The sequence below is a fragment of the Pseudopipra pipra genome, chromosome 1, assembly GCF_036250125.1.
Source record: "Pseudopipra pipra isolate bDixPip1 chromosome 1, bDixPip1.hap1, whole genome shotgun sequence".
NCBI lineage: Eukaryota > Metazoa > Chordata > Aves > Passeriformes > Pipridae > Pseudopipra > Pseudopipra pipra.
Window position 1 is genome coordinate 155,573,373 of NC_087549.1, and position 25,283 is coordinate 155,598,655.

A 25,283-nucleotide genomic window follows, 5' to 3' on the forward strand; every position below is an offset into this window, starting at 1 on the left:
CCCAGCCCCCCAAGAGCTCCTCAGCTCCCCAAGTGCCTTCCGAGCCCCCAAATCCCCCCAAGACCCCCTGTGCCCCCCCCGACCACCAAGACCCCTCCCGAGCCCCTCAAGACCCCCCAGACCCTCCCAACCACCCCCCGTCCCCCTCAAGGGCGTCCCAGACCCCCCGTGCCCCCTCCCAAGTTCCCAAGCTCCCCCTAAATCCCCCTGCCCCCCCAAATCCCCAGGTCCCTCCAAGCCCCCTCCAGACCCCCCATGTCCCCTCAGGTTCCCAGGCCACTCCCAAATCCTCCCAATACTCCCCCTGCCCCCCCCGCCCTACCCAGGTCACCTCCCCCCCCGGAGACCCCTCAAGACCCCCCGTGCCCCCCAACCCCTCCCCCGCACGCCCCTCGTGCCCCCCCGACCTTCCTCACAGCCCCCCGGGCACGAGCTGTTCCCACTCGGGTCCGCGCAGGTGGGGGGGCAGGGGGGCACCCCCAAATCCTCGCACCCCCCCGGGGGCACCAGCAGCATCTGGGGGGGGCAGGCTGGGGGGGCAAGGGCGGGGGGGTAAGTGGGAGGGGTGGGGGCACTTAAGGGGGATTTGTGGGGCTTGGGGGGAGACTGGGGTGGGCACGGGGGTGTTTGGGGGGACGGGGGAAGGATCTGGGGGGGCAATAGGGGGCTCAGGGATTGAGGGCAATGGGGTGGGCAATGGGGCTTAAGGCCGGGGGAGCAGAGTCGGAGGTGTCTCCCCAGCCCCCCGCAGCCCCCCCGCGCCCCCCCGTACCTGGGCCGTCCCCGCAGGGCCGCAGGTTGCAGGGTCGGCTCTGCAGGGCCCCCCCCTCGCACGGCCGCCCTCCGTTTTTCGGGGGGGGGTCGCTGCAGCTGCGGCGGCGGCTCCGCTGCCCCCCCCCGCACGGGGCGTCGCAGGGGGTCCAGGACCCCCAGGGCGCCCACCCGCCCGCAACTGGGGGGACACGGGGGGGTCAGGGGGGTCAGGGGGGTCAGCATCCCCCCACTGCCCTTTGGGGGGGACTCCCTGCACCCCCCAACCCCGAGCCCCCGGCCCTTGGGGACTCCCCTGACCCCCCAACCCCGAGATCTCCCAACCCTGAGGATCCTCCCCAGCCCGGGGAGGGGGGTCCCAGACCGCTCTGGGGGTCCCGAGTTTTGGGGGTCTCACCCCGGCGGTGGGGCTTGGTTCGACCCCATAGAGGGCCCGGATCCCCGGGGGTCCCAACCCCTCACTGGGGTCCCAGCCCCTCACCGGGGTCCCAGCTCATTGTGGTTCCCACCCCAGGGGAGGGTCCCGGCCCGTCCCGGGGGTCCCGGGGGTTTGGGGGTACCTGGGCAGGCTCGCAGGAAGCAGACGCGGGTGTCGATGTTGGGGGGGTGAGCGCAGCTCCCCCCGGGCGGGGGCCCCCCCCGGCGCCGCAGGGCGACCCCCACCCCGCAGGAGCGGCTGCAGGACCCCCACCCTCCCCAGGGCGGGGGGGCGCAGCCTGGGGGGGACGGAGGGGGCAGCGTGACCCCCATGTGTTGGGGGCCCCCCCCGCCCCTGAACCCACAGTCTTGGTGCCCCCCCAAACCCCCAACCTTGGAAGGCCCCAGCCCACCCACCCCCCCCCGCCGCCTTGGCCGGGGTGCCCCCGCTCAGGAACCCCCCGTCCCGGGGGGGCTGTTTCGAGGGGCCCGTCCGTCCCCCCCCCCCCGGGGTCCCCTCACCTGCGGGGGTCTCGGCGGGGACCCCCGTGGGAGCCGGCGAGGGCAGCGCCCGGAGCTGGGGGGGCTCGGGGGAGGTCGTGGCACTCCCGGGGGCTCTCGGGGTCTCCTCGGGGAGGGTCACGGTTCTGGGGGTGTCCCCGGCTGCGCTGGGGGGCTCCGGGTGGGTCTCGGCACTTTTGGGGGTCCCCGATGGCGGCCCCCCGAGAGCGGCCGTAGGGCTGGAGGGGGAGAGGGGGTCAGGGGAGACCCCCTCGGTGCCCTCCGGACTTGGGGACCCCCAACTCCCAGGACCCCCAAGTCCTGAGCCTTCCACCCCCGGTGTCCCCCCGCACCTGGGGCTGCCGGGGGGCTCGGTCCGGGGGGCGGGGGACAGCGCCGTGGTCACCGCGGGGGGGGGGCCCGGGGAGGTCGCGTTGTCACCTGCAGCGGGGACGGACACCGGGGCGACGGTCACAGGGTCTCCCCCGCGCCCCGGGACCTCGGGGTCACCCCCGCTCCCCCCGGGACTCCCCGGGCCCCCACTCACCCTCGGGGGCGCAGGAGCAGCAGGACCCGCCGTCCCCTTCCCGCAGCATGAGGCCCTTGGGGACACCGACAGCGTCACCGCCACCGCCCCCGCGGCCGCCCCCGCCCCCCGCGCCCCCCACTCACCCGGGGACAGCCGGAGTCGCGGAGGGGGCAGTAGGGGACACAGCGGACCCCCCCGCCGGGCAGGCACTGGCACACCTGGCACGGGCCCCCCCCGCCAGCGCTCGCCGGGGACGCGCCACCGGCCCCGCTCGTGGCACCGCCGGCACGGCCCCGCGTGGCACCTGCGGGGCGGGGGGGGCGTCACGCACCCGGGGGACCCCCCGGCCCCCCCGCCACCCCCCCGGGCCCCGCTGACCGTCGGGCCTTGCGGTAGATGCCGCGGCAGTGCCGCCCCCCCCCCGCGCCGGGGGGGGTTCGAGGGGCTGCGGAACGACCACTGCACGCCGGGGGTCCCGCAGGTGCCCGCGCACGCGCCCCACGGCGACCACGACGACCACCCGCAGTCCACTGTGGGGGGCACCGGGTCACAGGGGGTCCCCCCGCACCGCCGGGGGTCCCCCCGCACCCGCCCCGCGCCCGGACCCACCTGAGCAGCCGGGGAGGGGGCGGCAGTGCCGCAGGCGCCCCTCGAGGCAGGTGCAGAGGCGGCAGCCGAGGGGCACCGGGCCCCCCGGGGGGTACGCGCGCCCCCCGGCCCGGCACGGGCACTCCCGCGGCCGCACGCACCGGGCGGGCCCCGCGCCGGGCTCGGGGGCGTCCAGCACCCGCCCCGCCGGGCACCAGCACCCTGGGGAGGGGCGGGGGGTCAGCGGGTGCCCCTCACCTCGGGGTGCCCCCCCCGGGTCCCCCTCACCTGGGCGGCAGGGCGGGGGTCGCGGGCAGGCGACGGCGGCGGCCAGGTCGGCGCAGGAGGCGGGGCAGGGGGCGCAGGGGAGGGGGTGCAGCCCCCCCTCGCACTCGGAGGCGTTGAGGCACCCCCCCGGGGAGCAGGGGGCTGGGGGGAGCGAGGGGGTCAGCCGCGGAGACCACCTGCCCCGCAGAGGCCCCCCAGTCTATAGAGCCCCCATCCCACCGGGCCCCACCCGTCCCACAAAGCCCCCCCGCGCTGTGAGGACTCCCCACCCACAGAGCCCCCCCGTCTATGGAGCCCCCCCGTCCCAGCGGGACCCCCCCATCTCCTTGGGCCCCCTGGCACAGTGCCCAGAGCCCTCCCCGAGCCCCCCCCCTGCCCCGTACCCCCTCCCCCCGCACCCACCCATCTCCAGGGCTCCGGGGGCCCCCCCGGGCAGATCCTCGCAGGCTCGGCCGCCGTTTTGGGGGGGCCGACACCCCCTCCTGCGCAGCCGGACCCCCCCGCAGCCCCCCGGGCAGTCGGACCAGGGTCCCCACGGGCCCCACTCGCCGTCCACTGCGGGGAGGGGGGGGGCGGGGGGGCGTCAGGGGGAGCCTCGGAACCCCCCAGGTCCCCCGGGCTGCGGGACCCCCAAACCTCTTGTGCAGCCTGAACCATGGGGACCCCCAAAACTCTCGGCATCCCATGGGACCCCTCCAACCCCCCCGGTCCATGGGACCCCCTCAAATCCCCCGAACTCCCTGTGCAGCACCCGGGGGTGCCACAGGGAGCCACAGGGACCCTCAAATCCCTCAGGCACCCCATGAGACCCCCAAACCCCGGGGTCCCCCCCAGACCCCCCGCTCACCTGGGCAGGCTCAGTGGAAGCAGAGTCGCTCCTGCCCGCGCTGCCCCCGCCCCCCGGGACCCCAAAACCTCCCAGGACCCCAAAACCCCCGTCCCCCCCAACCCCCCCAAACCTCCCCGGGTGTCCCGTCCCCCCAACCCCCCCAAACCTCCCCGGGTGTCCCGTCCCCCCCCAGCCCGCGGGTCCCCCCGGCTCACCTGGGCAGGCCCGCTGGAAGCAGGGTCTCTCCTGCTCGCGCGGCCCCCGGCACCCCCGCAGCAGCCCGGGGTGACCCTGGTGACACCCCCGCGCCCGGCGCTGCCCCCCGGGCCCGCAGGGGCGGCTGCAGGACCCCCAGGGGCCCCAGGGACCCCAGAGGCCGCACCCCCGCTCGTCCGTCCCCGAGCTACAGTCCCGCACCCCGTCACACACCTGAGGGGACAGCGGGGGGGGACTTCGGGGAGCTCGGGGACAGGGGGGTGACACCGCGAGGGAGGCGGGGGACACCGAGGTGGCATTGAAAAGAAGTCGAGGGGACGCCGGGACACTGGAGTGACAGCGGGGCGACACCAGGAGGGGTTCGGGGCGTCGGGGACACGGGTGGGAGGGTCGAGGGGACATCGGAAGGGGGCAGAGGTTACGAGGTGGCACTGGCGGGGGGTCGGGAGACACCGCGGGGAGGGCTGAGAGGACACAGAGGTGGCATCAGGAGGGGTTGGGGACAGCGGGGTGGCACTAGACGGGGGTCGGAGGGACCCCGGGACCCCACGGGGGGTCCCCCTTGGCCCCCGTTACCTGTTGGAAGGTGACACATTCGTCCCCCCCGCAGTCGAACTCGGTGCAAGGACCGCCCGGGCTGCTCCCGGGACCGCGGGGCTCTGGCGGGGGTCGGACAGGGGGGACTCTGAGGGGTCCCCGGGGGACAGGGGGGCTGTGGTGGGGAGGGGATCCCCGGCCAAGCCCCCTCCGGCGGGTCCCTCCACTGCTGAGCCCCCGCCCTACCCCCGCCCCCCAGGGTCCCCGGGGTCCCCAGGAGCGCATCCGGGGGGACCCCCAGACCTCCCCCCCCCGGGTGTTCCCAGAAGTGACCGGGGGTCCCGGGGGTCTCACCGCACAGCTCAGGGCTCTCATCGGCGCTGTCGCGACAGTGGGGGACGCCGTCACAGAGGTGGCGGGGGGGGACGCAGAGGGGGGCGCAGGGGACATGTCCGGGGGCGCAGGGGGGGTCGCAGGGCAGGTGTCCGGGGGCGCAGGGGGGGTCGCAGCCCCCCTCGTCGCTGCCGTCGGGACAGTCGCTGTCGCCGTCGCAGCGCCACCCCCGCGGGACGCACCCGCCGCTGTCACAGCGCAGGGACCGGGGGGCACAGGGCGCTGGGGAGGGGGACGCGGGGTCGGGGGGAGCACGGCCGCAGGGACCACCCATCCACGGGGACCACCCACTCCCCTACAGCCACGGGGGGGCACAGAGAACCCCCCGGAGCCGCGGGACCATCGACCTGCGGGGACCACCGGCCCCAGGGCGTGCCCGACCCTGGGGAGCCCCCGGGTCCCACAGAGCCCCCCCACCACAGAGCCCCCCCACCACAGAGCCCTCCTGTCCCCGAGCCCTCCCGTCCCACCGGCACCCACCAACCCACGGAGCCGTCCCTCCCACCCCAGCCAGCCCACCCACCCCCAGAGCCCACCCAGGAGCCCACCCATCCCTCGGAGCCCACCTGTCCTCTCACCCCGAGGTCCCGGCCACGCCCGGGAGTCCCCGAGCCCCCCTCACCTGCCGAGGCGTTGGCAGCGCTGGTGGCAGTGGCGGTGACGGTGCCAATGTCGGCGACAGCGGCGGTGACAGCAGCGGTGTCGGTGGCGCCGGTAGCCGCGATGACAGTGCCAGCGGTGCCAGTGGCGGTGCCAGCGGTGCCAGGGGCGGTGCCAGCGGTGCCAGCGGTGCCAGTGGTGATGCCGGCGGTGCCAGCGGTGCCAGGGGCGGTGCCAGCGGTGCCAGCGGTGCCAGCGGTGCCAGTGGCGGTGCCAGTGGCGGTGCCAGCGGTGCCAGTGGCGGTGCCAGCGGTGCCAGGTGCCAGCGGCGCGGGGGGCAGGGCCACCGCACACCCCGCCGGACTCTCGTCCCAGCCGTCGCGACAGTCGCGAGCGCCGTCGCACACGGCGACCTCGGGCACGCAGGAACCGTCGGGGCAGGGCACGGTGCCGGGGGCGCAGGTGGCCCGCGCTGGGGACACGGGACACGGGGACAGCGGTGACACCGCCGCCCTGGGGAGAGGTCTCCAAAGAGGGGGTCCCCGGGCGGGGGGTGCCGAGGGGAATCCCCAAAACGGGGGTCTCAAAGAGGGGTCTGGGTGGTCCCGGGATGGAGGGGCCCCCAAAGGGGGGTCCCTCCAAAGGGGGCGGGAACTGCAGGGTGGAGGGTCCCCAAAGGGGAGTCCGGGTAGGGGATGGTGCCGAGGTGGGGGGTGCCGAGGTGGGGGGGTCCCAGGGTGAAGGTGGTCCTCAGGTGGGGCCCCAGGGTGGTCCCAGGGTGGAGGGGTCCAGAGTTGATGCCCAGGTCGGGGGTCCCAGGACTGAGGGTCCCAGATGGGGTTCCCGGGGTGGGGGATCCCAGGGGGTCGCAGGGTCGGGGTTCCCCGGTCGGGGGTCCCAGACGCGGTTCCCAGGGTGGGGGACCCCCCGCTCCCCTCACCGGGACAATTGGCCTCGTCGGCGCCGTCGGGGCAGTGGCGGCGGCCGTCGCAGAGCGCGGCGGGGGGGTGGCAGCCCCCCCCGGGGCACGGCAGGTGCCCCTCGGGGCAGGAGCAGCCGCGCTCGTCGCTCCCGTCCCCGCAGTCGTCGCGGCCGTCGCAGCGGTGGGGGTGGGGGACACAGCGGCCCCCCGCGCACCTGAACTGCCCCGGCCCGCACCGGGGGGCACAGCCTGCGGGGAGGGGACCCCCGTGTGGGGCACGGACACTCCCACCGTGGGCTACGGACACCCCACAGTGGGGCACAGACACCCCCGCAGTGGGAACAGACCCCCACGACTGGGGGGCTCAGATCCCCCCATCATGGGGCACAGACATCCCCCCCCCCCCCCAGCGTGGTCCATGGACCCCTTGGTTGTGGAGCTCAGGGACCCTCGCTATGGGGCACAGACTCCGAGGGTTGTGGGGCTCGGACCCCCCTCTGTGGGGCACAGGTACTTCTCTGGTTCTCTGGGACCCCCAACTCCCCCCCCCCAGTTGCCGGGCCCCCTGGATGCTGCCGTGGGACACAGACCTCAGGACTGGGGGGCTCAGACGCGTCTCTGGTTCCCCGGGACCCCAAGCTCCCCCATCCCGGGCCCCCCCGGGGTCACTCACCCGCCTCGTCCGAGTGGTCCCCGGGGGGACAGTCGAGCCGCCCGTCGCAGACGCGGGCGGGGGGGAGGCAGCGCCCCCCGGCACAGGCGAACTCGGGGGGGGCGCAGGGCTGGGGGGGACACCCCGCCTCGTCCCAGCCGTCGGGGCAGTGGGTGACACCGTCACAGCGGGCCCCCCAGGGCAGGCAGCGTCCGCCGGGGCAGCGGGGCTGGTGGGGGGCGCAGGGGGGGTCGCACAGCTCGTCCGAGCCGTCACCGCAGTCGTCCTCGTTGTCGCAGAGCCAGGCCCCCGGCACGCAGAGACCCCCCTCCCGGCAGCGGAACTCCCACGGGGCACAGCCGGGGGCGGCGGGACACGGGGACGGGGTCGGGGGGCACTGCCAGCGCCCCTCGAGACACGTGCTGGGGGGGACAGGTCAGACACACGGGGGGCCGGGGGGCCCAGTGTCCCGGTGTCCCCATGTCCCGGTGTTCTGGTATCCCACTATCCCAGTGTCAGTGTCCTGGTATCCCAGTGCCCAGCTATCATGGTGTCCCAGTGCCTGGGGGTCCCAGTATCCCCATATCCCAGTGTCTCCATGTCCCAGTGCCTGGGGGTCCCAGTATCCCCATATCCCAGTGTCTCCATGTCCCAGCGTCCTAGTGTCCCAGTATCCCCATATCCCAGCATCTCTATGTCCCAGTGTCCTGGTGTCCCAGTGTCCCAAGATCCCAGTGTCCCCATGTCCCAGTCCCCCAGTATCCCAGTCCCCCAGTATCCCAGTGCCCCAGCCTCCCAGTGTCCCAGTAGCCCCCGTGCCTCACCAGTTGCTGCAGCCCTGGCTCACGGTGGCTCCAGCCGGGAAGGCGAACCCGTCCCAGAAGCAGGGACAGGATGGGGGGTCCACACACGCCCCGTCTGCCGGGGGTGAGGGGGACACGGGCTGGCACCAGGACCTCCCCCAGCCCTCCCCGGGCCCCCCCGGCCTCATCCAGCCCCCTCCCCAGCCCCCTCCTCTCCGCCCCAGTCCCCCCCTCCTCCGGCCCCTCCCTCAGCCCCCTCCCAGCGCCCCCCAGGCCCCCTCAGCCCCCTGCCCCCTTCTCACCGTGCAGGACCCTCCCGGGGGGGCAGAAGCACCCCTCGAGACACCCCAGGGCCCCGCAGAGCTCGGGGGGGTCCCGGCCGAGGTCGCGGCAGGTGGGGGGGCAGGGGGGGCCGCAGGGGTTGTACTCCTGCCCCCCCTCGCACTGCAGCGCTGCAGAGAGGGGGCGTTTAGGGGGGCTGGGACCCCCCAACACACATCCAGGACCACCCATGACCCACAGCCCGGGATCCCACCGACCCACATTCAGGACACCCGTGACCCACAACCCGGATTCCCCTCCCACCCACGGGGGGCTCCTGCGCCCCCAGACCCCTTGCCCGGCCCCCATCCCTGGCACACCCCATGGGGGCCTCAGCCTGGGTTTCTCTGTGTCCCCCGGGACCCCCCAGCACCCCCGGACCTTCGGGACCCCCCTGACTCCCCCTCCCCGGGCTCACGGCACAGCCCCTGGCTCAGGGCGGGGCTGGGACCCCTCGGCCCCCCGGCCCGCCCCGGTGCCCCCCGGTGTGGGCACTCACGGCACAGCCCCTGGCTCCGCCAGCGCAGGGGTCTCCCCCGACGGCCGCACTCCTCGGCGTAGGCGGCCAGGGCCGTGCACAGACACTCGCAGTCCCCCCCGCTGTCACACCTGGGGACACGCCGTGGGACGGGGCCCGGGACGCGCCCCTGGGGCCTGGGGACCCCCCGACCCCCCCAAACTCACCCGCAGGCGTCGAACAGGCACCACTCGTAGAAGCGCTGGGGGGGCACCAGGTCGTGGCAGGGGGCAAAGAGCTGGTGCCGCAGGACCCCGCAGCGCCCCCGCGCCCAGGCTGCGCGCTGCGGGCTGTCCTGAGGGGGACACACCCCTTCAGACCCCCCATGTCCCCCACGCGGGACCCCCATCACCCTCTATGCCCCCCCCATCCTCCCCCGCGTCCCCCTGTGTCCCCCTCATCCAGTCACGGTGTCCCCCACATGGTCCAGGCCGAGTGCTGGGGGTGTCCTGGGGGGGACACCCCCCGTCAGCCCCTGTGTGTCCCCCCCGTCCACCCCCCCGTGTCGCCCTGTGTCGTCCCATCCACCTCCTGTGTCCCCCTGTCCATCCCCTGTGCCAGGCCCCCATGTCCCCCCGTGCCCCCCCGTGTCCCCCTGTCAGCCCCCCCGTGTCCCTCCGTGCGCCCCCGTGTCCCCCTGTCAGCCCCCCATGTCCCCCCGTGCCCCCCCGTGTCCCCCTGTCAGCCCCCCGTGTCCCTCCGTGCCCCCCCGTGTCCCCCTGTCAGCCCCCCATGTCTCCCCGTGCCCCCCCGTGTCCCCCTGTCAGCCCCCCATGTCTCCCCGTGCCCCCCCGTGTCCCCCTGTCAGCCCCCCATGTCTCCCCGTGCCCCCCCGTGTCCCCCTGTCAGCCCCCCATGTCTCCCCGTGCCCCCCCGTGTCCCCCTGTCAGCCCCCCATGTCTCCCCGTGCCCCCCCGTGTCCCCCTGTCAGCCCCCCATGTCTCCCCGTGCCCCCCGTCCCGCACGTCCCCCGTGCCCCCCGTACGTCGCAGGGGTGCTGGCGGTGCCCGTCGGCCTCGGGGCAGAGGGGGCTGAGGCGCCAGGAGTCCCCGAAGATCTCGGGGGTCGCCTCCAGAGCCCCCTCCCGGCTCCCGAAATCGTTCTCGGCGTCGCCGTCGAAGTTCCCGCAGAGCCCGGCCAGGCGCCCGCGGAGCCGCGGGGACGCGCGCACGTACACGCGGGTCCCTGGGGGGCACCGGGGGGTCCCCCTGTCACCCATGGCACCAGGGACCCTCCCCCATGGCACAGGGGACCCACCATGGTGACCCCTCCATGGCACCACCAGCATCAGGGGCCCCCCCATAACCCCCCCCCCCCCCCGTACCGGGGACCCCCCCTGCGCCCTACTCTGGTCTCACCTCTGTTCCAGAGCCCCCCCACTCCGGTGCCACCCCTGTGCCCTAGAGGGGGGTCCCACCTGTCTCCCAGCAACCCCCCAGTCCCATGGCCTCCCCATATCCCCCCACGGCCCCCCGGGGGTCTCACCTCCATCCCACAGCATAGCCACGGCCATGGCCCCCCAGACACCCCCCCGGCCCCCCGGGGGTCTCACCTCCGTCCCACAGCACGGCCACGCCCAGGCGCGTGAGGAGCAGCAGGAAGAGCCCCGCGCGCTGCAGCGCCAGCCCCGACCCCCCGAACACCTTGGGGGGTCTCACGGCCACCCCGTTCACTGTCACCTCCCGCCCTGCCGGCCCGGCACAGAGGGTCACCCACATTCCACCGTGCCCCCCTTGTTCCCTCATGTCCCCCCACGTGTCCCACCCTGCCATGACAGGGTTGGGACGTCACTGTGGGTCACCCTGCCACGTCCCCGTGTCCCCCACGGCCCCCCATGGCCCCCCTCTTGTCCCCCGTGCCCCTCCATGTCCCCACCCCCCGCAGCCCCCACCCTACCACGGTCGAGCCAGGATGTCACCGGGGGTGACCCTCACATGTCCCCGTGTCCTCCCCATGTGCCCTCCTGTCCCCCCTCAGCCGCAGCATGTGCACGGTGTCCCCCCCGTCCCCCATGTCCCCCCCGTCCTCGTGTCCCCTCACCCCTCAGCATGTGCACGGTGTCCCCCCATGTCCCCCCATGTCCCCCATGTCCCCCCCTGTCCCCATGTCCCCCATGTCCCCATGTCCCCCCCGTCCCTCACCCCTCAGCATGTGCACCACGGTGTTGCCCATGGCCACCAGCACGGACTTGGTGCAGGTGACGCCGGTGGCCCCGCAGGGGACGTTCTCGGCGGTGACAGCGAACAGCCCGGTGGCCTCTCGGGCCAGCAGGTACTCGCAGTCCCCCGCGAAGGTGAAGGCGCGGCCGTCGAAGGTGACATAGTGGGGGTCCCCGGTGGCCACGCACGTCCCCGCGCACTCCTCGCGCCCGCAGTGCCACCGCTGCCGCCGGCACACGCTGCGGGACGGGCTCGGTGCCACCGCGGGGCACCGGGGGCGTGCCGGGGGCTGGGGGGGTCACCAGGGGCCTGCGGGGGGCTGGGGGTGTCGCTGAGGGGTTAGAAAGGGTCTGGGGGTGTCTCCGTGGGGGTGGCGGGGGTCGGGGGAGGCCGGTAGGGGTTTGGGGGTGTCCCCGCGGGGGCTGGAAGAGGTCCGGGGGTGTCCCTGAGGGTTGGCAGGGGTCTGCGGGTGTCAGCAGGGGCTGGCAGGGGTGCGGGGTGGTCCGAGGGTGTCCGGGGGTCCCACCAGGTGTTGCAGTCGCGGGCGATGGTGGCGTTGGGGGGGTACAGCCGCCCGCCGTGGTGACAGGGACACTCGTCCGGTGACACGCAGCGCCCGTCCTGCGGCCAGACCGGGGTCAGTGGGGCCGGGGGGGTCCCCCGTCCCCATCCTCCCCCCCGGGGAGTCACGCACCAGGAAGAGGGTCCCGGGGGGGCAGACGCAGCCGTCGGCGGGGCCCCCGCAGGTGCCGGCGGGCTCGGCGGGGTCGCAGCGGCGCAGGCACGACCCCGGCGCGTGGAGCAGCCCCGGGGGGCAGCGCGGGGCGGGGGGACACGGGGCGGGGGCGCAGCGCCACGACCCCCCTGCGCACACACTGCGGGGGGCGGGGAGGGACCCCTGTCCCGCTGAGACCCCGAGACACGGTCCCTGCACCCCCATCCCCACCCTCCGAATCCTACTGAGCCCACCTGCGCCCCATCTACAGCACCCCCAACCCACCGGGCCCCCCACATCAGTAACCCTCCCCACCCAGCTTCAGTACCCAGCATCCACATCCCACTGAGACCCCCACACCGGGGTCCCCATGTCCCCATCTCCACCCTCCCGCACCCCCAGCCCGTCACCACGCCCTGGTCCCTGCACCCCAAATCCTACCAAGCCCCCCACGCTCCAGTTCCCCCACCCCCAGCATCCCAAACCCCACTGAGTCCCCCGCAACGGGGTCCCTGCACCCCCATCCTCATCCCGCAGGACCCACATCCCCCCGAGCTCCCCCCGGCGCCCCCCCCTCCCCCCCTCCGGGGTCCCCGGCGCTGTCCCCGCGGTGGGACACGGGACAAAAGCCCCCCCGTCCCGCAGGGGGTCACACCGGGCCGGAGGGGGTTTCATCAGGTGTCACTGGCACCGCCATGTCCTGCCTGGGTGACTCTGTCCTGTGGGTGACGCCCCGGCCCCCCAAACCTCCCCGGGCCCCCCAATTGCCCCAGGACCCACCAGGCCTGGCAGCCGCGGCGCAGGCGGGCGCCGGGGGGGTACAGGCGGGCGCCGCGGGGGCACGGGCAGGCGGCGGGGGGCACACACTGGCCCCCCTGGGCCAGCAGCAGCCCCGGGGGGCAGCGGCAGCCGGGGACACAGAGGGTGTCCGGTGGGGGACAGTCCCCTGCTCCAGGGGGCTCCGAGCAGGAACGGCCGCAGGGACCCCCACAGTCCTGGAACTGCTGCCCCCCGGGGCACGGCTCGTCTGGGGGGGACAGAGGGGTTACCGGAGGGGCAGATGTGCCACATCATCCCATCCCCTCCCATCCCATTCTATCCCCATCCCACTCCTATCTCCATCCCCAGCCCCTCTCACCCCATCTCCTCTGACCCCACCTCATCCCATCCCTTCCCATCCTATCCCTTCCCATCCCTTCCCATCCCATCCCATCCCATCCCATCCCATCCCATCCCATCCCATCCCATCCCATCCCGTCCCGTCCCGTCCCGTCCCGTCCCGTCCCGTCCCGTCCCATTCCCATTCTCATTCCCATCCCCATTCCCATTCCCATTCCCATCCCCATTCCCATTCCCATCCCCATTCCCATTCCCATTCCCATTCCCATTCCCATCCCCATTCCCATTCCCATTCCCATTCCCATTCCCAATCCCATTCCCATTCCCAATCCCATCCTATCCCACCGCAGAGGCTCCGGTTCCTCCACTGCAGCTCCGTCCCCTCCCGGGCGCATTCCCGGCCGTAGGCTCCCAGCGCCGGGCACAGGCACCGCTCCGGCTCCTGCTCCCGGCAGGAACACACGTCCCACCGGCACAGCTCCACGAACGGCTCCGGGTCCACCGCGCGGTGACACGGCTGGGCCGGGGGGACATTGTCACGGCCCTGTCACCCGTCCCCTCTCCCCGCCGTGCCGGGGGGACATTGTCACATCCCTGTCACCCCTCCCCGCTGTGCCGGGGGGACATTGTCACATCCCTGTCACCCCTCCCCGCTGTGCCGGGGGGACATTGTCACGGCCCTGTCACCCGTCCCCGCCGTGCCGGGGGGACATTGTCACACCCCTGTCACCCGTCCCCGCTCCCGCCGTGCCGGCCCCTCACCTGGAACGCCGGCCCCATGAGCACGGCGCAGGCGGCCTCGGCGCGCTCCCGGCTCCCGGGAAAGCCGTGGCAGGGGTCGGGAATGCCGGGGCCCAGCGCCGGGCAGGCTCCGGCCGCACGGAAGGCGTTGGCGAAGGCGGCGACTCCCGGCTCCACATCCCCCTCCGGCGTCGTGAACTCGTCCCGCTGGTCCCCGGTGAAGGTCCCGCAGAGCCCCCGCACCTGCACGGGTGTGTCACGGTGAGCCCACCGCGCCCCCATCCCGCGGGATCCCACCGGATCCCCGTCCCACCGGGAGCATCCCCGGGTCCCACTCACCGTGCCGGCCATGGCGGGCTGGAGGGTGATGTAGGTGTTGGGGGTCCCCAGCCCCCAGAGCAGGTGGGCGTCGGGCACCTGCAGGTGCAGGAAGGCCGAGGACGCGCGGCGGACGCTCAGCCCGGCACCGGAGAAGGGCAGTGTCACCTCCCGCCCGGCCACTGTCACCTCCCCTGAGGGGGACAGCGGTGGCACCGTGAGGGTGGGCACCGGGGTGGACCCGCCACTGTGGGGACAGTGGGGACGGGACCCACTGCTGTGGGGACATCGGGGACAGGCACTGGGATGGCCCCACTGCCGTGGGGACATGGGGGACAGGCACTGGGATGGCCCCCACTGCCGTGGGGACATCGGGGACAGGCACTGGGATGGCCCCCGCTGCCGTGGGGACGTTGGGGACATTGGAGACAGGTATTGGGACGGCTGCCATCACCCCAGCAGGGTGCAAGGCTGATCCCGGCCCCGGTCCCGGTCCCGTCCCGGTGTGTCACCTGTGCCGTGCAGACGGGCCGTGGTGCGGCCGGTGGTGACAGTGAGGGTGCGGGGACAGCCGAGGGGCCGGGGGCTGTCGCAGGGCTCGTGCTCGGCCGTGATCAGCAGCCGCCTCCCCACGAAGTCCTGGCGGGCAGAAACACGGTGACACCTCCCGGGCAGAGCCCGGGCACCGCGGCCCCCCCCAGAGCCCCCCCGTGCCCCCCGGCCCCTCACCTCCACCAGGGTGTGGGCGCAGGGGGCCGGCAGGGAGAAGCGGCGGCGGTCGAAGGTGACGAAGTGACGCCCCCCCAGCACCGCGCACTCGGCCGGGCACCGCTGCTGCTCACAGCGCCAGCGCCCGCCCTCGCACGTGCTGCGGACACCGGGGACACCGGTCACCGGGGGACACCGGGGGGACACGGGGGGGACACCGGGGGGGACACCGGGGGGGGACGGGGGGGGGCACTGGGGGGAGGGGAGACACTGCAGGGGACACCGGCATGGAGGGGGACATGCTGCAGGGGACCCAGGGTGGGGCACACACCCCACAGGGGACACTGGGGTAGTGGGGGAGATGTCACAGGGACCCTGGGATGAAGGGAGACATGTCACAGGGGACCCCGGGGTAGTGGGGGACACCACAGGGGACATCAGACTGGGAGGACACGTGCCACAGCGGAGTGAAGAGGGATACATCGAGGGGACCCCGGGCTAGGGAGGGGACACGCCACAGGGGCCCCTGGCGCTGCCCATCAGCCGGGTCCCCCTCCGATGGGTGCCACCCCGGTGCCACCGCTGTCCTCGTGGTGTCACCCACCAGCGGTTGCAGCGCTGGCGGATGCTCTGGCCGGGCCCGTAGCGCTGTCGCCGGTGGTGGCAGGGGCAGGCGGCGGGGGGGACGCAGCCGTCCCCGTCCCGGGCCAGCCCCGGGCCGCACTCGCAGCCGCCGTGGCAGTGGCGCTGGCACGGCCCCTCCTCGGCGCTGCCCGCGGTGGCACAGGTGACCGGGCACAGGGACACGCAGTCCGAGAAGCGCTGCCCGGCGCCGCAGCCGCGCTCTGGGGAGGGGACACTGCGGTGGCACCGGCGGCACCGCGGAGGGGGGTCGGGGAGGGGCCCCCCCGCAGTTCCTACCGCAGAAGCCGGGACGGCGCCAGGGGACATGGACCTGGCGGCGGGAGCACTCCCGGGAGTACGCGGAGAAGGTGTCGCAGGCGGTGGGGGGCGGGGGGACGGGGGGCGACGGGGGGTCGGGGGGCGACAGGGGGTCGGGGGGTGACGAGGGTCCAGGGTCCCCGTCCCCGCACAGCAGCGCCAGACACGCCGCATAGAACCCGCTGGGGTCCACCTGGAGGGGGGCAGAGGGGAGGACCCCACGTAAACCCCTGGGACTCCCACGCCCCCCAGACTCTTCCAGGACCCCCCAGAATCCCCTAGACCCCTCCAGAATTCTCCAGGACACTCGGAACCCCTCCCGGACCCCCCGGGACCCTTCTGGACCCCTTGGAGCCCCCCTGGAACCCCCTGGACCCCCCAGAATCCCCTGGACCCTCAGACCCCCTGGGACCTTCCAATATCCCCCAGGACAGGACAGGATTCCCCCAGGATCCGTCAGGGCCCCCCAGGACACTCCCAGGACCTCCCAGGACCTTCCCGGTAACCCCCTGGACCCCTCGGGACCCCCCCACCCGGCCCCCCGACGCCCCCGGGTGCCGCTGACCTCGCCGTGGCACTGCTGGAAGGGCTGGGCCAGCAGCTGCCCGCACGTGGCCACCGCAGGTGCCACCTGGCCTGGGCCACACCTGGAGCCGCCCTCCGGCACGTCCCTGCACGGGGGCTGAGCCGGGGGTCCCTCAGCGCCGGGAACCCCCAAACGGGCACGGGGGGGTCACCCCGCCCCCCAGGTGTGTGGCACTGCCCGGGTACCTCTGTGCCAGCTGCCGGCACCTTCCAGGCGTTGCCAAAGGCGGCGGCAAAGGGAGCGACGTCCCCATCGGGGCTCACGAAGTCGTCTGGGGGGACAGGGAGGGTGGAGGGACAGGGGGTGTCCCCCCAGTCCCCAGGTGGAGCGGGGGTGGCACCGGGCGGGTGGTGCTTACCTGCAGGGTCGTCGGTGTAGGTGCCGCAGAGCCCCCCGGTGCCCCCCCGCAGCTCGGGCTCCACCGTCACTGTCACCGCCAGGTGCCCGTCCCAGGCCACCCGCACGCCCAGGCTGCTGGCCACGGCCACCCAGTCCCCCGGCCAGGTGACACCGAGCCCTGCGGGGCGGGACGGGGCCGGGATGGGGACAGGCAACCTGGTGGCAGCTTTGCCACCCCCGCTGATCCATCCCGGTGTCCTGGTGCCACCCAGCGTCACCGGGGGCTCATCCCCGCCCTCCCGCGGGTTGGTGGCCTCGGGGCCGCACCTCTGTGCAGGTAGGGGTGTCCCTCCAGCACCGCCAGCCCGTTCGCCGACACGTTCCGTCCCCAGGCCACCACCGTGTCTGTCCCGAAGGTCATGTGCAGCACCTGGGGCAGCACCGTGTCACCAGGGATGGCACCGGGACACAGGTGTGCCAGGGGCCGGGGGGATGGGGATGGCACACACAGGTGTGTCACAGTCATCAGAGATGGGAACAGGACACACAGATGTGTCACAGCCCCTGAGGACAGGGACAGGACCCATCTCAGCACCCATCCCACCTCCCAGCCCCCGTCCCAAAACCCACCCCAGCTCCCAGCCCCGTTCCCTCTCCCAGCCCCCGTTCCCTCTCCCAGCCCCATCCCACTCCCCGGGGGATGACCCCCGTGACCCCTCTGACCCCCCCATACCCGGGGGTGGCCGAGGCCGATGGTGACGTCCCAGGTGCCGTCGGTGGCCGTGGCCAGGCGGTACCGGCAGGTCCCGGTGAAGCCGAAGTGCCGCCCGTCGAAGGTGCGGAACCGCGTCCCGGCCCAGGCCTGGCACGTGGCCGGGGGGCTGCGGTGGCGCGGGGACCCCCCGTCCCCCCCCAGGGGCAGGCGGGTGCAGGGCAGGCAGGGCCCCGTGCCCCCGGTGTCCCCGCGGTGCCAGCTGTGCCCCCAGGGCTGCCGGCAGCACTCGGAGCGGCTCATGGCGCTGCCGTTGTGGCCACCGGGGCCATCCTGGCACTGCCACGTGCCGAAACAGCGGCCCAGGGAGCCCGGGCCTGTGGGAGGGGGTGGCATTGGGTGGCACTGGGTGACATGGGTGGGTGGGATGGTACCCATCCCAGTTCCCATCCCAGCACCTGCCCTGGATCCAATCCCAGCACCCGTCCCAGCACCCAATCCTGGCTCCCAGAACACATCTTAGATCCCATCCTGGATCCCGTTCCTGCTTCCATTACCCATCTGAGCTCCCATCCTGGCACCTACCACCGCTCCCAGCACCCATGCCAGCACCTGGTGGGAATGGCACAGTGGGAATGGTGCCCATCCCAGTGCCCATCCCAGCTCCTGTCACCCATCCCAGTGCCCATCCCAGCTCCCGGCACCCCTCCCAGTACCCAGTGGGAATGGGGCAGTGGCAATGGCACCCTGGGGACACCCCTGGGTGCCACCCCCATGTCCCCATACCCTCGGTGCAGCGGGGGCCGCTCCAGCCGGGACAGCAGCCGCGCTCCGTGTGGCTCCGGACCACCGGCCGTGTCTCCGGGGGGCTGCGGGGGGACCCCAGTGTCACCCGGTGCCACCTCAGTGCCACCCGGGGTCACCCCGTGCCCCGTCTCTCCAGGCTCACCGGTAGATGTAGCAGAGGGGGGGGTCGGTGCTGGTGTCCCCGGGTGGGTCAGTTTTTGTGTCCCCAGGGGGGTTGGTTTTGGTGTCCCCAGGGGGGTCGGTTTTGGTGTCCCCAGGGGGGTCGGTTTTGGTGTCCCCCGGGGGGTCCCCGTGCCCCTGGCGTGTGCGGTCCCGGTCCAGCCGCCACCCGGCCAGGCTGTACTGGTACAAACTGGGACAGGGCACGGTGGCCTCGCGCCGGGGCGTCACCTCCTCCTGCTCCGTCACCTGCACCGTCCGCTCGCACCAGCGCCTGCCGGGCACCCGCGGCATCCAGCCGGGATCCAGCCGGGATCCAGCCGGGACCCAGCCGGGACCCAGCACCCGTCCCAGCACCCGTCCCAGCACCCACCCCAGCACCCGTCCCAGCACCCATCCCAGCACCCATCCCGGCACCTGTCCCAGCACCCATCCCGGCACCCATCCCAGATCCACCCCAGCACCCATCCTGGCACCCACCCCAGCACCCATCCCAGATCCACCCCAGCACCCATCTGGCACTCACCACACCTATCCCCACTCCTGGCACCCACCCCAGCTCCCAGCCTGCGTCTAAGCACCCATCCCGGGGTCCATCCAGATCCCATCCCTGCTCCCAGCACCCATCCCAACTCCCGACATACATCCTGGCTCCCTGCTCCCATCCTGGGATCCGTCCCATCCCACAGCACCCATCCCATCCCCCATTCCCAGTTCCCACCCCCCATTCCCAGCTCCCAACCCATATTCCCAGTTCCTGTCACTCAGACCCAGTTCCCACCTCCCATTCCCAGTTCCCTTTCCCACCTCCCACTCCCATTCCCAGTTCCCACTCCCATTCCCAGTTCCCTTTCCCACCTCCCACACCCATTCCCAGTTCCCACTCCCATTCCCAGTTCCCTTTCCCACCTCCCACTCCCATTCCCAGTTCCCACCTCCCATTCCCAGTTCCCTTTCCCACCTCCCACTCCCATTCCCAGTTCCCACTCCCATTCCCAGTTCCCTTTCCCACCTCCCACACCCATTCCCAGTTCCCACTCCCATTCCCAGTTCCCTTTCCCACCTCCCACACCCATTCCCAGTTCCCACTCCCATTCCCAGTTCCCTTTCCCACCTCCCACTCCCATTTCCCGTTCCCACTCCCATTCCCAGTTCCTCACCCCGTGGCTGCCCCCACCACCGTCACCCACAGCACGGTGACAGCCACAGCCCCCCTGGCCACGCCCGGACAGGTCACTCCAGCCGTGCCAGATCCCATTTTTCCTGGAAAAGTGGAATCCAGGTGACTCGACTGTCACAGTTCCAGGGCCACCCCTGTGGTGGGACCCCCCAGCCACAGGAACGCTCCCAGTGTCCCCCCCCGATGTCACTCACCGGCCCCAGCTCCGGCACTGCCGAGAGGCTCTGGGATTTATGGAAAGTCCCCAAAAGTGCCACCAGCTGAGGAGACACTGATTGGGCCCAGCTGGCGGCTGGGGGGGAACACGGTGACATCAGGGGGACATCTCCCTGTTTCCCGGGAGAAGGTCATGGCATGGGACACCCAGGATCCGGCACAGGGGGGGGACACGGATGTGGCGGGACTGTGGGTCCTGGTCACACTCGGCCCCTTTTGTTCCCATGTCCCTGTCCTGTGCCTTCCAATGTCCCTGTCCTGTGTCCCCCTGTGCTCCCCTGTGTCCTGTGCCTTCCAATGTCCCTGTCCTGTGTCCCCCTGTGCTCCCCTGTGTCCTGTGCCTTCCAATGTCCCTGTCCTGTGTCCCCCTGTTTCCCCTCACGTCCTCCTGTGTCCCCTCATGTCTCTGTCTCCCGTCCCCTCATGTCCCCCCATGTGCCCCTATGTCCCTCCATGTCCCTGCACCGTGTCCCCCCATATCTCCACTCCCTGATCTGTGTCCCCCCATGTCCCCTCTCGCACTCCCGTGTCTCCCCCTGTACCCTGTGTCCTTGGGTCCCTGCCCGTATCCCCCGATGTCCCCTCGTGCCCCACGTCCCTCGTGTCCCCATCTCCCTGTCCTGTGTCCCCTCACAGCCCTGTCCTCTGTCCCCCTGTGTCCCCCTGTGTCCCTCCATGTCCCTGCACGGGGTCCCCCCATATTTTCACTCCCTCTCCTGTGTCCCCCCATGTCCTCCCCAGTGTCCCCCAAGTCCACAGGTCCCCGTCCCGTGTCTCCCCCATTCCCTCCGTGTCTGTCTCGTGCCCTTGCCATTGTCCTCCCTGTGTCACCCCCCGTGTCCCCATGTCCCTGTCCCTTATCCCCGTGTCCTCACGTCCCTCGTGTCCTCATATCCCTGTCCCTTGTCCCCATATCCCCATGTCCCTGTCCCGTGTCCCCCCCGTGTCCCCATGTCCCTGTCCCGTGTCCCTCCCCATATCCCCATGTCCCTGTCCCGTGTCCCCCCCGTGTCCCCATGTCCCTGTCCCGTGTCCCTCCCCATATCCCCACGTCCCTGTCCCGTGTCCCCCCCGTGTCCCCATGTCCCTGTCCCGTGTCCCCCCCGTGTCCCCATGTCCCTGTCCCTTGTCCCCATATCCCCATGTCCCTGTCCCGTGTCCCCCCCGTGTCCCCGTGTCCCTGTCCATGTCTCCACGACCCCCATCCTGCCCCCGCCGTGTCCGTGTCCCCTCTGGGGGGAGCACACCCGGTACGCACGGGGCGGGGGGCACCGGGGGGGCACCGGGGGGGCACCGGGACACACGGGAGGGCACTAGAGACCCACGGGAGGGGACAGTGGGGGACACGGAGGAGGACACACGGGACCCGGGGGTCCGGACACGGGGGGCGGGGGGACCGGCGGGAGGACATGGGAGGCGGTCCTGGGGCGGGGGGACACAGGGGGCGGGAGGACACGGGGGGCGGTCTCGGGGGGCGGTCCCGGGGCGGGGGGACCGGCGGCCACCGCGGGGGGCGGGGTCGGTGGCGGCGGCGGCGGAGCCGGTGGGGCCGGGGGTGCCCCGAGGGTACGGGGGGACTGGGACCGGGACCGGGATCGGGACCAGGGCTGGGGTCGGGATCAGGGCCGCGAGCGGAGCCGGCGGGGGGTCGGTGCGGGAGGGGCGGGGGGGACCGGGGGATGGTGCAGGATTGGGGGGCGGGGACGGGAAGGGCGTGGGGGTGACAGTGGGGGACGAAAAGGCTTTGGTGGGGCCAGAGGGGGACTGAGGGGGCTGGGGGACAGTGGCGGGGGACTGAAGGGGCGGGGGTGGCTTGGGTGGGGTTCCGGGGGGGGCCGCGAGCTGCTGGGGGGAACTAGGACGGGGAAACCCCCCCGGTGGGGGACCCCCGGGGCGTGTCCCCGGGGCAGGGGGGCCCGAGACTTCCCCTCTTCGCTGGGAGGGGTCAGGGCTGGCGGGGACCCCCCCATCTCTTGGCTGGGGGCCCCCCGGGAGCCCTGGCCCCCCAAGCGAGCCCGCGGCTCTTGCCCACCCCCAGCCCCACTGAGCGCCGGACCCTCGCACCCCACGGGAACCCCCGGACCCCCACAAACCCTCCTCGAACCCCCTGGACCCACCATGCAGGACAGCGTCGACCCCCACTGTGCCCTGGGTACGTGCTGGGGGTCCTGGGCGTCCGGGGGATCCCAACCCCCTGCGGGGGGTTCAGGGGGATCCCCAGTTCTGGTCTAGGGGTCTCACCCGGTGCTACCCCCACCCCCCACAGGTCCCGCCGTGGCCAAGGTGGAGCTGGAGGAGATGGAGGCACCAGGATGTGCCAGCTCAGGTGGGCACGGGGGTCCTGGGGGGTGTCAGGTGGGCACCAGGGTGGTCCCGGGGTACTTGGGGCCACCCTGGAGCAGGGGGGAGACCTGGCTGTGCCCCTTGTCCCCCCAGTGTGGCCGGTGGTCCCCAAGGTGGAGGTGACCCCTGAAGGCGATGGGGACAGTCTGGAGGACCCGGAGCTCCACGGCTCAGGTGAGGAACACGGCTGTGACCCGGCACTGCTGGGGGTCCCCTGGGAGCACTGGGGCCACAGGGGCACTGTCACCCTGTCCTGGGGCTGGGGGCAGTGCTGGCTCCTTGGGTGGCGGTCACTGTGTCCCTGGTGCCACTGGCCTTGATGGTCACTGCGTCCCAGGGCCGGTGGCAGCTCCAGGTCCTTGGGTGACAGTCACTATGTCCCAGGGCCAGTGGCAGCTCTAAGTCCACGGAGTGACAGTCACTGTGTCCGTGGGCCAGTGGCAGCTCTAAGTCCTTGGGGTGACAGTCACTGTGTCCATGGGCCAGTGGCAGCTCCAGGTCCTTGGGTGACAGTCACTATGTCCCAGGGCCAGTGGCAGCTCTAAGTCCACGGGGTGACAGTCACTATGTCCCAGGGCCAGTGGCAGCTCCAGGTCCTTGGGTGACAGTCACTGTGTCCCAGGGCCAGTGGCAGCTCTAAGTCCACGGGGTGACAGTCGCCGTGTCCCAGTGCTGGTGGCCGTGCCGGGACCTCCCATCCCTGGCATGTCTCCCCACGTGTCCCCGCAGGGCACTGGCTGGTGCGGAAGGTGAAGGTGGAGGAGGAGGAGGAGGACGAGGCCTGGGCAGCCGGAGCCGAGGCCCCACTGGCTCCGCAGCCCCTTCCCGGCGCCATCCCCTCTGATCCCGCCGGGACGCCGGGAATCGCCGGCGCCTGCAAAGCGGAGGAGCCGTGCCCGGAGGAGCTGGGGTACGGGGTGCTGCCAACCTGGGGGCTGGGGCAGCGCCCGGATGGCTCCGGGATCGGGATCGGCTTCGGCGCCAGGATCGAGATCGGCCCCGGGATGGGGACGTGCCCCGGGATGAGCCCCGTCCCCGTGGGGCACGAGCGCCGCCCCCAGCCCGCCCCGCGGCCCTTCTCCTGCTCCCAGTGCGGGAAGGCCTTCGGGAAGAAGGCGCACCTGACGCGGCACCTGCGGGTGCACACGGGCGAGCGCCCCTTCCCCTGCGCCCACTGCGGGCGCCGCTTCCGCCAGCGCATCCACCTGCGCTCCCACCTGCGCACGCACACCGGGGAGCGGCCCTACCCCTGCCCGCGCTGCGCCCGCCGCTTCCGCAAGAAAACCCACCTGGACCGGCACCTGCGCACCCACACCGGGGAGCGGCCGCACCCCTGCCCGCGCTGCGCCCGCCGCTTCGCCCACCGCCAGCACCTCCTGCGCCACCTGCGCCTGCACGGGGAGCCCGCCCAGGGACAGCGGGACGGGCACGGGGAGGTGCCCCCCGAGGAGAAGCCGCCGCCCTGCCCGGGGTGCGAGACGAGCCTCACCTGGAAGCAGAGCCCGGCGTCGCACCCGCGGCTGCACACGGGGCCGGGGGCCGGGAACGGACACCTGGATGGGCACCGGGATGAGGACGGGGACGAGGAGAAGCCCCTCCCTTGCCCCCAGTGCGGGACGAGCCTCAGCTGGAAGCAGAGCCCGGCGCCACACCTGTGGCAGCACCTGGAGAACCGACCCCTGGGCTGTGCCGAGTGCGGCCACGGCTGCGCCCGGAACCCCCAGCACCCACTGCAGGCACCCAGTGCCCGGGACCCCCAGCACCCACTGCAGGCACCCGGTGCCCGGGACCCTGAGCACCCACCACAGGGGCCCGGTGCCAAGTGTGGCCGTGGCTGCACCCAGGACCCCCAGTACCCGCCACAGGCGCCCAGTGCCCGGGACCCCCAGCACCTCCTGCAGCCCCCACAGGTGCCCGCTGTCCAGGACCCCCAGCACCTGTCGCAGGTGCCCGGCACTGAGCCCCCCTTCCCCCACCACGTGTCCCAGGTGCCCCCCGCCCAGCGCCCCTTCGCCCAGGACCCCCCGCCCGCCCCGCAGGCGCCCCCCGCCCAGCGCCCCTTCTCCTGCCCGCAGTGCGGGCGCGGTTTCGGGCGCAAGGCGCACCTGGCGCGGCACCTGCTGGTGCACACGGGCACCCGCCCCCACGCCTGCGCCCGCTGCGGGCGCCGCTTCAGCTCCAAGACCAACCTGGGCCGGCACGAGGCCGTGCACACGGGGCTGCGGCCCCACCACTGCGCCCGCTGCGGCCGCGGCTTCACCCGCAAGACTCACCTGGAGCGCCACGAGCGCACCCACAGCCGCGCCGGCGCCGGCACGGGCACCGCCGGCACGGGGGCTGGCACCGCTGCCAGCGCTGGGGTGGGCACGGGGACTGGCACTGGCATCGCCGGGCCCCAGCTGGGCTGGCCAGAGCCCCCCACTCTCTGCCCCTGAGTGCCAGGACGTGCCAGGGGGCCTGGTGGCTGCCGGTGCCACGTCCTGAGCGCTGGGATGTGCTGGGAGGTGCCAGGGGTTCCAGTGGCTGCCAGTAGCGCATCCCGAGCACTGGGATGTGCCAGGGGGCCTTACGGCTGCCAGCGGTGTGTCCTCGGTACCAGGAGGTGCCAGAGTCTCCAGCAGATGCCAAGTGCTGAATCCTGGGCACTGGGATGTGCCAGGGTGTGCCAGGAGCTTCTGTGGCTTCCAGCAGCGCACCCTGAGTACCGGGGTGGGAGATGGCAGGGGCTCTGAGGGCTGCCAGTGCTGAGTCCTGGCACTGGGATGTGCCAGGGACCTGGTAGCTGCCAGTGGTGCAACCCGAGCACTGGGATGTGCCTGGTTCCCCGTGACTGCCAGTGCTGCATCCTTGGCACCCTCCACTGGGATGTGTCAGGAGGTGCCAAGGACTTGGGCGGCTTCCAGCCCCGCACCCCGAGCCCCGGGATGTGCCAGGACGTGCCGGTGGCTCCGGCCGCTGCCGGCGGTGAGTCCTGGGCACCGCGATGTGCCAGGCTGTGCCTGGGGCCCTGGTGTTTGCCAGGGCCGCATCCCGAGCCCCGGGGTGTGCCGGGATGCACCGGGGGGCCCATCGGGAGGGACCCCCCCAGGATTCCGGCCTGGCGCGGGAGCGTCGCGGCTCCGGTGGCTCCGGGATGGCCGAACCCCGGCTGAGGGCCGGAGGGGGGCACGGGGGGACCCCCCGGGGAAGGGGCGGTGTCCCTGCCGTGGCTGTGCCGCGGGGACAGCGGGAGCGAACCGAAACGTCAATAAACCTTTTTTATGGAACATTCCGGGGCCGGGGGGGGGTCTGGGGGGGGGTAAAGGGGGAGGAGGCACCCGGGGTGTGGGCGGGGCCAGCGGAGGGTACCCGTCCA

General features: G+C 73.2%; 3 protein-coding genes across 3 annotated transcripts in view; 2 read left to right on the forward strand and 1 right to left on the reverse strand.

The window, feature by feature from the left end:
- Positions 1 to 14,964, forward strand: part of SCAP (SREBF chaperone) — a 123,286-nt gene extending 108,322 nt beyond the window's left edge. Inside the window, exon 23 of the transcript XR_010428591.1 lies at positions 14,953 to 14,964. The gene's annotated coding sequence lies outside the window, so the exon portion shown is untranslated. The remainder of the gene's footprint in view (positions 1 to 14,952) is intronic.
- LOC135413369 (SCO-spondin-like) overlaps positions 1 to 19,593 on the reverse strand; it is a 32,148-nt gene extending 12,555 nt beyond the window's left edge. The window contains 43 exon segments of the mRNA XM_064653061.1: positions 408 to 530; positions 773 to 952; positions 1,332 to 1,487; positions 1,711 to 1,928; positions 2,043 to 2,130; positions 2,237 to 2,291; positions 2,362 to 2,451; positions 2,453 to 2,522; positions 2,597 to 2,640; positions 2,642 to 2,748; positions 2,828 to 3,235; positions 3,497 to 3,649; positions 4,139 to 4,352; positions 4,716 to 4,798; positions 5,031 to 5,291; positions 5,956 to 6,141; positions 6,610 to 6,840; positions 7,265 to 7,665; positions 8,068 to 8,161; positions 8,349 to 8,498; positions 8,867 to 8,976; positions 9,052 to 9,179; positions 9,870 to 10,069; positions 10,437 to 10,571; positions 11,026 to 11,282; positions 11,570 to 11,664; positions 11,738 to 11,918; positions 12,539 to 12,785; positions 13,223 to 13,394; positions 13,640 to 13,861; positions 13,958 to 14,130; positions 14,449 to 14,575; positions 14,666 to 14,804; positions 15,249 to 15,489; positions 15,566 to 15,779; positions 16,152 to 16,268; positions 16,358 to 16,443; positions 16,531 to 16,689; positions 16,839 to 16,941; positions 17,245 to 17,600; positions 18,010 to 18,092; positions 18,173 to 18,463; positions 19,350 to 19,593. Of these exon segments, the coding sequence (XP_064509131.1) occupies positions 408 to 530; positions 773 to 952; positions 1,332 to 1,487; positions 1,711 to 1,928; positions 2,043 to 2,130; positions 2,237 to 2,291; positions 2,362 to 2,451; positions 2,453 to 2,522; positions 2,597 to 2,640; positions 2,642 to 2,748; positions 2,828 to 3,235; positions 3,497 to 3,649; positions 4,139 to 4,352; positions 4,716 to 4,798; positions 5,031 to 5,291; positions 5,956 to 6,141; positions 6,610 to 6,840; positions 7,265 to 7,665; positions 8,068 to 8,161; positions 8,349 to 8,498; positions 8,867 to 8,976; positions 9,052 to 9,179; positions 9,870 to 10,069; positions 10,437 to 10,571; positions 11,026 to 11,282; positions 11,570 to 11,664; positions 11,738 to 11,918; positions 12,539 to 12,785; positions 13,223 to 13,394; positions 13,640 to 13,861; positions 13,958 to 14,130; positions 14,449 to 14,575; positions 14,666 to 14,804; positions 15,249 to 15,489; positions 15,566 to 15,779; positions 16,152 to 16,268; positions 16,358 to 16,443; positions 16,531 to 16,689; positions 16,839 to 16,941; positions 17,245 to 17,600; positions 18,010 to 18,092; positions 18,173 to 18,463; positions 19,350 to 19,447 (7,246 nt within the window). The 5' untranslated portion in view covers positions 19,448 to 19,593.
- A 1,486-nt stretch (positions 19,594 to 21,079) lies between these two features.
- ZNF467 (zinc finger protein 467) lies at positions 21,080 to 25,182 on the forward strand. Its single transcript, XM_064650173.1, has 5 exons — positions 21,080 to 21,151; positions 21,624 to 21,737; positions 21,852 to 21,911; positions 22,022 to 22,102; positions 22,658 to 25,182. Exons 2-5 carry the CDS (start codon positions 21,704 to 21,706, stop codon positions 24,361 to 24,363), a joined length of 1,881 nt encoding a protein of 626 aa, XP_064506243.1. The 5' UTR covers positions 21,080 to 21,151; positions 21,624 to 21,703; the 3' UTR covers positions 24,364 to 25,182.
- The last annotated feature ends 101 nt before the right edge of the window (positions 25,183 to 25,283 follow it).

Coding starts and splice junctions, on each gene's coding strand:
- ZNF467 (XM_064650173.1), top strand. CDS start 21,704: ATGCAGGACAGCGTCGACCCCCACTGTGCCCTGG. Junction 21,912..22,021: donor ACCAGGATGTGCCAGCTCAG/GTGGGCACGGGG, acceptor TTGTCCCCCCAG/TGTGGCCGGTGGTCCCCAAG. Junction 22,103..22,657: donor CCCGGAGCTCCACGGCTCAG/GTGAGGAACACG, acceptor GTGTCCCCGCAG/GGCACTGGCTGGTGCGGAAG.